At 37.6% G+C, this 11,872-nt stretch overlaps 1 protein-coding gene across 1 annotated transcript in view; it reads right to left on the bottom strand.

Moving 5' to 3' along the window:
* Positions 1–367: 367 nt before the first annotated feature.
* Positions 368–11,872, bottom strand: part of LOC149169279 (cytoplasmic tRNA 2-thiolation protein 2-like) — a 177,925-nt gene continuing 166,420 nt past the window's right edge. The window contains exons 4-7 of the mRNA XM_089425143.1: positions 1,680–1,801; positions 1,396–1,489; positions 870–1,315; positions 368–730 (exon numbers count right to left, since the gene is read on the bottom strand). Coding sequence (XP_089281269.1) covers positions 628–730; positions 870–1,315; positions 1,396–1,489; positions 1,680–1,801 — 765 coding nt within the window. The 3' untranslated portion in view covers positions 368–627. The remainder of the gene's footprint in view (positions 731–869; positions 1,316–1,395; positions 1,490–1,679; positions 1,802–11,872) is intronic.

Raw genomic sequence — 11,872 nt, 5'->3', positions numbered from 1 at the left:
AGACTTAAGCCTCACGCTACCCGCATTCCTTTAAAGTATAATTTCAAACTGAATTTAAAGACGCCCAATAATGCATACCAATCATCATTCATGTAACATGATTTCAAACTAGTTAAAACTTAAAGTGTCTAAAGATCTGTGTTGTAAAGATGGCCACCCTTCTCAAAAAGATTGAAAAAATGTTTCTGTTGCATTGAATGTGCTCTGTGCAACTTTTGTGCCAATACAACGTCCACGTGTATATTAGAAGGGCCCAATTTTAGCTCATTTACTATGGAAAACATGCAAAATGTCATTTGTACTTAAACTATATATATATATATATATATATCATCGAATCATTTAACCTATTTGAAATCACGAGGGCTAACCTAAAAGCAAATTAAACATTGCAAAATTGTAATTGGAGAACTAGAGTTACACATCAATACATGGAGGAGTTTGCAATGAAATCCCAGAAAATGTTAGTATTATGGTCTAATGATCCTCCATAGCATGCAGCTATTATTTCCAGCTAAGCCAGTCTAACTATTATTTCTAAAATCATGAAACCATAAAAAATTATAAGCCATGTCTAACTCATAAAAATAAAAATAAAAATATGCAGTATACCAATTAGAATGCCACTCATTTTCCCAGTCTTTCCAAGTGCTCTGATGTATGCTTCAGAGAAGCGTCATGGACTTCATCCTCATCATCTTCAGAAAGCAAGCAATCCTCGATTTGCCTCCTAGAAAACCAAACAGAAAAAAGTTATTTGACAGGAAGTTTTGTGTTGTATATGCTAGTTCCTGTTATAAGACCCATATGTGTCTATGATGCAAAAGCATATATTCACTAAAGGTACTTATATTCCACTAGAAACTGACCTCATCCAGCTTTCATTCGTGATGATATTTTCCACTGCTCTTTTCTTCATTACATCTGGTAACAGAGAATGAATATGCTGGCTTGATGACTTCTGGTCATGAAAGATCTGAAATTGACAACTAGGACAACATAGGCGCTGCAAAACAGATGAAGGCAAGTCCGAAGTTGTCTCTCCATTATTTATAGCAACAAGAAAAGCCCTGAAGCTTGAATCTGTCCCAAGACTCTTTATTATCTCCACAAAGTCCTTGTCATTCAATGGAGCACTACAAATTGGACATAGTAATTCCGAGGATGTGTTGTTAGTCATGCAATTTCGCAAGGCTTCCCGTCTCCTACGAGGCAACTGGTAAATAGCCTCACTTTCTGGAAGCTGATTGAAGCTAAATGCATTGAGCTTCTCTGCTGTTCGTACTATTGTACGTTCCCTTGAAGGATTTTCTTCCTACGAACCAACTTAAACTCATCATTAAGTGAATTTCATGATAAAATAGGGTAATCCTCACAGATAATAACACATGTTACCTGCAGCAATGCAACAAATGATGCTATTAAACTGTTCACACTGAAATGCGATCCAGCAAGCGTTGACAAAGCCTTCGTGAAAACAGTCTTCCAGCTGCCCTGCCAGCAAAGCATTATGAATGTATCATCTACCAGCCAAAATTTCAGGTGCAATTCCTGATCTTTTTTTATTTTTCTTCATCAACAGTTCTCATCATGTCAATGAACTATTCTAGACTGCATTAAAAAATATATACAAATCAAAACCCTTAAGTGATCGCTAACTCAGAAGAAATAATACAAACCTATTCAGATGGCAAAGCATCGCCAATTCTTTCACAACACAATCACGGAGAGGAAGAACCACGGGAACTTTCCATCTTGCATCAACATACTGCACATCTGCAGGTAAAGAGTATCCTTGTCCCTAACAACAAACAAAACAACCAAAATAAATTGCATGAATTTCAATATGCATACTTTCATCTCATATAAGGAAGTGTGTCAAATTACAAGCATATGATGCAATAAAAGATAAATCACCTCAAAGGCTCAAATGACAAGCAGAAACCAAGTTATCAATTCTACATGCTTACAACTATCGACGGACAATAGATCCTGCAAGGCCGTTTTGACGAACAAAACACATCACCAAATACATTAACCAATAACATACATAAAAATATATTTTAGCTTAAAGAATTGGTTGATTTGGGACTTTGTTCAAATTTCAGGGAAATCAAGAGCTTATACCAAGACAGAATTTGATCCTGAAAAGTGAATTTGGACCTCACACAAAAAAAAATTGCTTGCAGCATGATAAGAAATTGCTGATGACTGGGGGAGAAGGGTTAATTCAAAATCTGGTCACCTGCAATAGAGAAAAAAGATGGTAACCCAAGCTGCTGCAGAAGTATTACAGAAACAAGTTGATATGAACATGAATGAAAGGTAAAATTGCCACTTCAGTGAATATATATGTATAGTACAACTTACAAGACATTCATTCTGCTCTGCAGTCTTTCCAGTCGTTTTCCTGTAACCACATTTACAGGGAATTGAATATCAAGGTGGATGAGCTCTCCAAAGAAGCTCTCCAGCTACTAGCCAGCTCCTTCAAGCTGTATGAGTTTATGGACTGGACTGAATTGGACTCAATGGAAATTCATTTCTAGTTTATCCTTCATTTCTGGAATGTATGTATGCTCTGGTTATGGGCTCTTGTGTGGCACCATTTTACAGGTGTGAAAGTATTGCCATTGGATCTTGTTTTGTCATCATTATCCAGGTGGGATACCCATTTATAAGAGCTCTTTAACAAGCCTCTATGGCTCTTTTGTACAGTCCGTTCTTGACCACTGATAAGAACGGTTTCTGTAAAGGATTTTGATCAGTCCTAAAATTTGGGCAGGGAACAGTCAATATGCTCATTGGCTTACAGCTGAGAAGTCCTTGGATGGGAATATGTATTCCCTTTTTTATTATAATGATCTTTCCCACATACATATATATATATGAGAGAGAGAGCTTAGTCCAAGCCGCTGGAGAAATATTACTGAAAGAAGAAAGTTGGGCATGAACATGAATGAAAGGTGAAATCACCACTGGAGTGAATACACACACATACCCACCTTTGAACAAAGTAGCCAAGATGTGTTGAGTACAGGTGTGGATTTGGGTGTAGTTGCACCAGGTTTGAAATTTGGGCGAGATCACTTATATAGAGATGTTTATATACAAATAAAAAATAAATATATATATATATATATATATATATATATATATATATATATATATATATGAGATGGAAAATAGTAAAATACAGAAATTAAGAAATAAGAAATGTAGAATTTAAATATAAAACAATGTTAAATATGATAATGACATTCATAATCACAATTCCAATTTCATATTGATGATTTAATTTCAGAATTTCAAATTTAAAGATTCAAACTTAAGCACTTTAGTCATAATTGGCTTGGTGTCTTAGCATGTGGAAAATTGTCTCTTTAGATGATAAACTTTGTAAAGTGATTTTATAAAGTATCTATTGTATTTAATGACTAAAAGTGACTTTATTATAAGTTGAGACACTCAAGTGATTTAAGCGATCTCTACGAGAGATTAAGTCATGATCATTGATCTCAAGTAATCAAAATTTAATCTTGACCACTAAGATCTAGGGTTATGGTTTTTAGTCATTACTAAGTTATAAAAGATTTGAGGGAGAGGTGAAGACACCTTGTACATAGTTTGAGTGGAGGGATTTCACTCAAGTGTGCAGGTCGGGTAGGGGCCTAAGGGAAGGGAGCAAGGGGTAGTTAGGGAGTAGCAACAAAGCTGCTCCAACTATTTGTATCTTTCCTATGATTGGTCATTATCCCTAGTACGGGAACCCAAGTTCTTAATACAACAAGTTTGTTGATTTTTCCCCTTTGTGGGTTTTCCAAGGTATATCGTGTGTCTAACGTGTAATGATGATTTACGTGTGTTTTTGTTGTGCATTTTTTGTTATGAACCTAGATGTGCATAAATTAATAAATCATGTAAGGATTTGTTTGAGATTTATTGTCAGGGGCTAGGTTAGAGGAAATTTAACATGGTATCAAAGCAGTGAGACTCTATGCACAGAGAGAATCAAGTTGGTTGGTGTGATTGCTAGTTCACTATTTGTGAGGGTGTGCTCATTAAGCGAAGTTGTTGGACGCAAGAGGGAGTTGTTGTTGCCGGCAAAAGAACAGGTCAAGGCCAAGCATAATCGAGTGGGGAACAATTGGGCGAGGCGCGTGAAAAAGAAAAAGCAATAGGCACAACCGAAGGATCGCACCGACAGCATCTCTACAAGTGATACAGTCGACAGTGAGACAAAGTCTGGGTTGCAACAGAAGACTTGATGGCTCGAGACAATCAACCACAACCAACCGAGTTTGCAAGCGAGGTCGAACTTAGGAGAATCGATCGGGTCGTGAACAACCAAGTCAACAGCACAGCGAATCGCAAAGTCGAGTGGTCGAGCACGAACGAGTGGTGGTGATTGGCCACAGTCGGCCGACAAGATATTAACTGTCACACAAGTAGAGGCCACGAAGGGCAAAGGGTCACATACATATTGAGTAAGCTCTAGTTAGGGTTAGGGTTTCTAAGGCACAAAAATACTTAGAGAAGGATGATGTCATCCCTCCTAAGGGAAATTTCACCATGCAAAAGACTAGATTTTGAGTTAAAAGGATCACCAAGGTAAGATCTAGGTTTTATCACCTAAAACATCCAACCAATAGAGCCCTAAATCAATTTGGCCCTACCTAAATGCCCTAGCAGTTTCCCTTTAAAGCCATAGAAAATAGAAGAAACAAAAATATTAAAATTTTCAAAGTTCTTGATCAACACCAAGGTTGTCAGTGCCTAATCCTACTTGGGTGATGGAGTCTTTAGAGCTACTCCAAGAGATAGTGGACAAACGCTTGGAGTAAGGGGGGAAACCTCTTGTTTTCACTTATATAAACCATAACTATCTTTGTTGTGAGGGGAGAAATTAAATAGGGGAAGCTCACTAGGAGGTCTCTTATGGATTTTAAGGAAGAAACATTCAACATGCAAAAATTATCCAAGATTCTCCATAAGCAATTTGCATTTAGACATGGATCATAGAAAAATCCTAACAATAATTAATTACATGTAAAGAAAATGCAAAATTGCAATAAACTTACAATTCTTACGTGAAAAAGCCTTCTTTCAATCCCAAAAAGACATCTCCAAGGCATAAGCCAATCTCCAATAGCAAGATCAAACCATGTCCATCAAATAGTCAATGCCATCCTAGGGCATGTTGGGTCTGTTGGGCACATCATCAAGAATCTCCACCACAAAGCAAGAGGAGCTCAACATTTCAGCATATTGTGGTGCTCTGTGTTGAGAAATCTAGGGTGGCATTATTAGGGCTTCTTATCTAATTTGATTTCTCCATTACTTGACAATTTCTTGTGATTAATTATTTCTTCTTCTTATTTATTGTTATTATTATCAGTGTTGAAAATATCAGTATCGCAAAATATCGGCGAGGGTCCAGAAAATATCTTATCGACAATATCGGCGAAAATATCGGCAAATATCGGCAAGCATAAAAAATAATTTTTTCAAATTTTTAAACATAGCTGATATTTTGCCGATATTTGCCGATATTTTCTCGGCGATATATTGTTTTGCCGAAAATATCGCGATATTTTTGAATATCGCCGATATTATCAACAGTGATTATTATCATCAAGATAATTGCCAAAAACACAAGAGAACATAAGATATAGGTGGTCAGCCATGGCAAAACCCCTATAAGGGGAAAACCCAGTCATAAACTCTTCCTACAATAGATTCAATTCAAGATGAAACATACCTGACCTTTGACCAAAGACATAGACTCACTCCATCCACCAAGCCAACCCTTAACACATATTCTTGTCTTCTTCTTCACTGCAACTACTGCAACTTAATTTCTCCATCTCAGCCCTATAATTTGCTTCATGATCACGTGTGCAACATCAAAATTTTGGTTTCATAACTTCACAGACTTCTTGCTTTTTCATTTGAGTTTACTCTCCTTTCCTATATCTTCGCATTACTTTTCTTCAAGCTAAAACTTTAGATCAAATATATGTATGAAGTGTCTCACAATAGGTCGAATCCCTTCAGTATATATAGTAGGATGAGGCTTCTTGGAGGCCGGCTTGTAGGAGAGATAGGCCGACATGTAGAAGAGGAGTTGACTCCTAAGTCCCATTTTACATATAAATAATTTTCTTCTTTGACTAAAGGTGCCCATGAAGGGTCTTTTACATCATGACTATAATTTTGACTCAATAAAATAATCCTAGAGCACTCAGGGTGCTTTGACCTATTAACTATTGACCCAAGCATGAAACCCATGCTTTAACAAGTCAATTTAAATAATAATAATATTATCTTTTGACAAATACATTACATAATGACTCAAGTACAATTATGACGACTAACACTAGTTACATTCTTCAACACTCCCTCTTAACTAGAGAGGTATTCACAATTACATACATATGAAGGTACATGGAAGATCTCAAAATGAAATGAATTACGAAGAGTTCTAGCACACTTAGTGTTGCGGACTATTTACTTGACCAGGGTAATCTATCTAGGGTGGGACTAAGATGGACTCAAGCTTTCAGCCACTTTAGGTACCATCAAGCTTACTTGCTAACCATCAACCCAGGGATCTAGGTGCGTATCCAAGGTCGTAGCTCCATGACCAATGCCACCCTCCCTCTTTGGGATCCAAACATCAACACATAGGCCAGCCAGATGTCCTCCCAAGCATCCACCATTAGATGCTTCAACTCTCCCTATCAAACTAGATATATCCATTTGTCCAAGCATGCTTCCAAAGTGTTCAACCTTTTTATGGAGAGATTTACCTGTACAAACACAACCCCAATCAATAATAAACTTTCAAATATAAGTAAACACAAACCTTCGGGGTCCTCTAATGCTACTATCATCAAGTTATCCATATACAATTTGTCGGAAGCTTTCTTCTTCTTTCATTTCTTCAACAGCACCAAATACATCTTCAGATTTCCTCAAGTCTTTTGTTTGCAACTTCACAAACGTTTATTGATAGGCTTCATTCTTACTTCAAGGAATTCACTAACATAATATTCCCTCCCTCTTAACTGGGGAGATATACTCTTTCTTCTATCCAAGCTCCCTCTCAACTTAGGGAGATCAATAGCTTCATAATATCGAAGAAACTTATCCTTTCAAGGCTTCATTCATTCTTATGGCATCAAGGTCATCTTGATCATCATAATTTATATAACTTCCTTCATCATGCTTACCAATACTATCATCTTCACTTACGAACATCCTCAACATCTTGAAGATTTGTACCTGCAAAAACTTTAATAGCAAGTACAACCAAGTACAAGTATACAGTAGCATAAAATCAACTATATCATTATAAAGAAAGCATCAAAGAATTCAAACTTTAGACATTAGATACCTAAACCTACTTAGGTTCATAATCAGCAGAGGTTACATTCTTTAGACTTTAACAACTTGCTAGGGCTTGAGATCGTGCCTAGAATTCGAAAATTCTTAACTTTATGAGTTCGGTCCTCTATAACTTGCTTATGCTTTCCTGTCTTGAAGCCTTTTATTGCTTGTCATGATTTTCTAAATGCCCTTATGCTAATGAACCAAGCTCTGATACCATGTTGAGAAATCTAGGGCAGCATTATTAGGCCTTCTTATCTAATTTGATTTCTCCATTAAACAATTTCTTGTGATCAATTATTTCTTCTTCTTATTTATTGTTATTATTATCATCAAGATAATTGCCAAAAACACAAGAGAACACAAGATATAGGCGGTCAGCTAGGGAAAACCCCTATAAGGGGAAAACCTAATCACCAACTCTTCCTACAGTAGATTCAATTCAAGATGAGACATACCTGACCTTTCACCAAAGACATAGACTCACTCCATCCACCAAGCCAACCCTTAACACACATTCTTTTCTTCTTCTTCACTGCAACTACTGCAACTTAATTTCTCCATCTTGGCCCCTGTAATCTGCTTCATGATCACATGTGCAACATCATGATTTCGGTTTCATAATTTAATAGACTTCTTCTTGCTTCTTCGTTTGATTTTACTCTCCTTTCCTATATCTTCGCATTACTTTTCTTCAAGCTAAAACTTCAAATCAAATATATGCAGTGTTCCACAAGGACGCATCTCCCAGGGTCGGGTGTGCGCACCCCTCGCACCCCACGCACCCGGGACAGGGGGACATCTAGGGAAACGTTTCCCCACGTCCCCCTTTTGGGAAGACATGGGGAGACGCAGGGGGGGACGTTTCCCCAGTGTGGGGGACGCGACTGCCCAAAAGGGGGACGCACTTGACCTTTGACCAAAGACATAGACTCACTCCATCCACCAAGCCAACCCTTAACACACATTCTTTTCTTCTTCTTCACTGCAACTACTGCAACTTAATTTCTCCATCTTGGCCCCTGTAATCTGCTTCATGATCACATGTGCAACATCAAGATTTCGGTTTCATAATTTAATAGACTTCTTCTTGCTTCTTCGTTTGATTTTACTCTCCTTTCCTATATCTTCGCATTACTTCTCTTCAAGCTAAAACTTCAGATCAAATATATGCAATGTTCCACGGGGACGCATCCCCCAGGGTCGGGTGCGCGCACCCCTCACACCCCACGCACTCGGGACGGGGGGACGTCTAGGGAAACGTTTCCCCACGTCCCCCTTTTGGGGAGACATGGGGAGACGCAGGGGGGACGTTTCCCCAGTGTGGGGGACGCGAGTCCCCAAAAGGGGGACACCTGGCTGTCCCCCCTCAAAATGGGCTATGCGTCTCCCTTTAAATTTGCTTGTAAGCAATGATTTATGACAGGGAAAACGTAGTATTTGACCATATTTCCCTATTAATGCTATCCATGGTAATGTTAAATTCCTAAAGTAAAAGTGACATTCTCCTTATCTTTCATTTTCATCCTTTTAATTAAATTTTTAACATTTCCATGAAATGACTCTGGATGTTTGAGAGTGGTTCTGACCTCATTGGATTTCATATGGAGAACGTAGAATTTTAGATCTCACTCAAAATCGAGCAGACTTAACAGTTTGTCAGGAATTCAGGATTCGATGGAGTGCAATGTTTCCATTGCATTTTGTCATGTACAAGGGTATGGAATTGGTATTTAATCAAGAGCACCAAGCCCTCTGTGTACTTTAGAGTGACTTTTAGACTCATTACTCCATTGTTTTTGAGTTTTAATTATATCAATTTACTATTCCGGTCTTTAGATCAATTTTTCAGGAATTTAGGATTCGATGGAGTGCAATGTTTTGTCATGTACAAGGGTATGGAATTAGTATTTAATCAAGAGCACCAAGCCCTCTGTGTACTTTAGAGTGACTTTTAGACTCATCACTCCATTGTTTTTGAGTTTTAGTTATATCAATTTACTATTCCAGTCTTTAGATTTCAGTATCTATTATAGTCTATTTTGCTTAGTACTAATTAGATTCTAGAATGATAAATGATGAATTTTAATTTTAAATCAATTTAGAATCTAGAATGATGAATGATGAATTTAATTTTTAAATCAATGTAGATTCGAGAATGGTGAATAATGAATACTGAATATGGATCAGAGTATTTCATTATTGAATCTCATGGTTTATGGATGAATCATGTATGTATTAGTAAGGATGATGAGTATGGATCAATGTATTTCATTATTTAATTCAATTATGTATGTATCATTCTATTTATGCTTTCATTATTGAATATGAATTTGAAATATATATATATATATATATATATATATATATATATATATATTAAAAAGGAAAAAAATTATAAACTTCGACGTCCCCCCATCCCCCCTAAATTTCCCTAAAATTTGAGGGTACTCCCACACGTCCCCCTTGTGCATCTCACCGCACCTGCGTCTCCCTGTCCCGGAGACTTGGTGGAACATTGAATATATGTATAAAGTGTCTCACAATAGGTCAAATCCCTAGAGTATATATAGTAGAATGAAGTTTCTTGGAGGCCGACTTGTAGGAGACATAGGTTGACATGTAGAAGAGGAGCTGACTTGGTGGAGGAGCCCCTTTTTACATATAAATAATTTTCTTCTTTGACTAGAGGTCCCATGAAGGGTCTTTTACATCATGACTATAATTTTGACTCAATAAAAGAATCCTAGAGCACTCAATGGTTGCTTTGACCCATTAACTATTGACCCAAGCATGAAACCCATGCTTTAATAAGTCCATTTAAATCATAATAAAAATATCTTTTGACAAATACATTACATCATGACTCAAGTACAATTATGAAGACCAACACTAGTTGCATTCTTCAACACTCTGAGGTGTCAATCAACTATTGGAATCATCAAAGTGCCCAATGCTCTACTTTGGAGGAGAATGATCCATCTACAAGGTCAACATTTCTCTCTGGAAGTGTGGTATGGCCTAGGCACCATGTGTTGTGTAGGCATAGAGTATGCCCTCAATGCTTTTGTTGCTCTGTGAAGGACCACCAGGCAAAACCATCTCAAACTCAGATGAAAGTTACCAATCATTAGAGACAATGACCATAGATGCATCATAGTGGACCATACTTATTTATTAAAGGCATAATAAGACTTTAAACTGCAATCACCTTCAAATATCTAATTAGACCAAGTTTGTAAAAGTGTTCCCTACCTTGTTAGGGATGGCTAGATGGTCATCCCTATTAGGTGCTTCTAGCCCCTAAGGAGAGGTGGGATTTCCTAGGTCAACCCTTCAATTCATAGTTGTTTGTGATAATGTGGCAACGGAGGGGAAATGCTTCATGGCTAGGTGCCATGGTCCTAGGACTAGCTAATGGAGGTCCATCATCTTGAGGGTATATAGATGTATCGAGGGAGCAACCATGGAGGCATGAGTTACCCCTTTCCTTAACCTACTTTCCCCACCCCTCTAGTGCGCCTTTTACTTCTTTTTTATAATTCTTTAACAAGGATCATAACTTAGGTGTCCAAGCTTTCTTTTAATGATATCGCATGGATTTACCCCTTAACGATGAGTCAACTTCTTGCTCATCAAGGTTGGGACAAGAAAGGGTTCCTTATTATGTGATGGAGCATCAAGTGCTCAAGAACCAATTGATGGCTAATGAGGGGGTTAGAGCTCATGCTAGGTTTTTCCCCACGCGCTAATTAACGACCTGACCAACTTTTGCATTTTAACTTTTCTTTTTCTTTCATGGCAGTCATTTTATGCTTTTACCCTTCTTTTCGCTGCATCAACCTCTAGGGAATTTTTTTTTTCCCTAAGTCAAGGATGAGGATATGAGGGTGTTAATCCCAATGAGCCAATGATAGCAAACCTAAAGGATGGATATGAAATCAAGGGAATGGTGAAGAATGGTAAGTATGGAAAATTTATGGACATGCTACTTCAAGTTTCCTAATTAGTGCCCATGTTATATGTTAAAATTGGCAACCAGGGCAAAACTTCATGTGGGTCATCTTATTCATGGCTAATAATATTTTTATTAGATTCCTCTCGTCGAGAGGTGTAGGATTGATATAAAGATCATCCAATTCCGATAAGTATTCATGGAGATATGAATTTATTTTGATTATGGAATTATTATCAAGCCGACCTACAACTCATGTAGGCTCAGAAGCCCAACAGTCGCATCTATTCACCCACCAACGTTGTATATAAATATAAGAGGACTTTTCCTCATTTGGACTCACTCATCTCATCACATCTCTCTCTCTCTACTGCGCAGATATGAGTCTCTTCTCTACTGCGCTGAAATGGGTCTCTCTCTCTCACACATGTGAAGCCGGAAACTGCTGAAACTGAAGCTGCAACTGCAGAAGTAAAGATTGACTTGCGTGGCCTAGAAGATCTCCACTTTGGAACTGCGCTATAG

This window comes from Pinus tabuliformis, chromosome 4_2, assembly GCF_031772625.1.
Source record: "Pinus tabuliformis cultivar Carrire ecotype Pingquan chromosome 4_2, CPIR1, whole genome shotgun sequence".
In the NCBI taxonomy this organism is placed as follows: domain Eukaryota; kingdom Viridiplantae; phylum Streptophyta; class Pinopsida; order Pinales; family Pinaceae; genus Pinus; species Pinus tabuliformis.
Note: the sequence above shows the minus strand (reverse complement) of the source record. Positions and strands in the feature narration are given on the sequence as shown.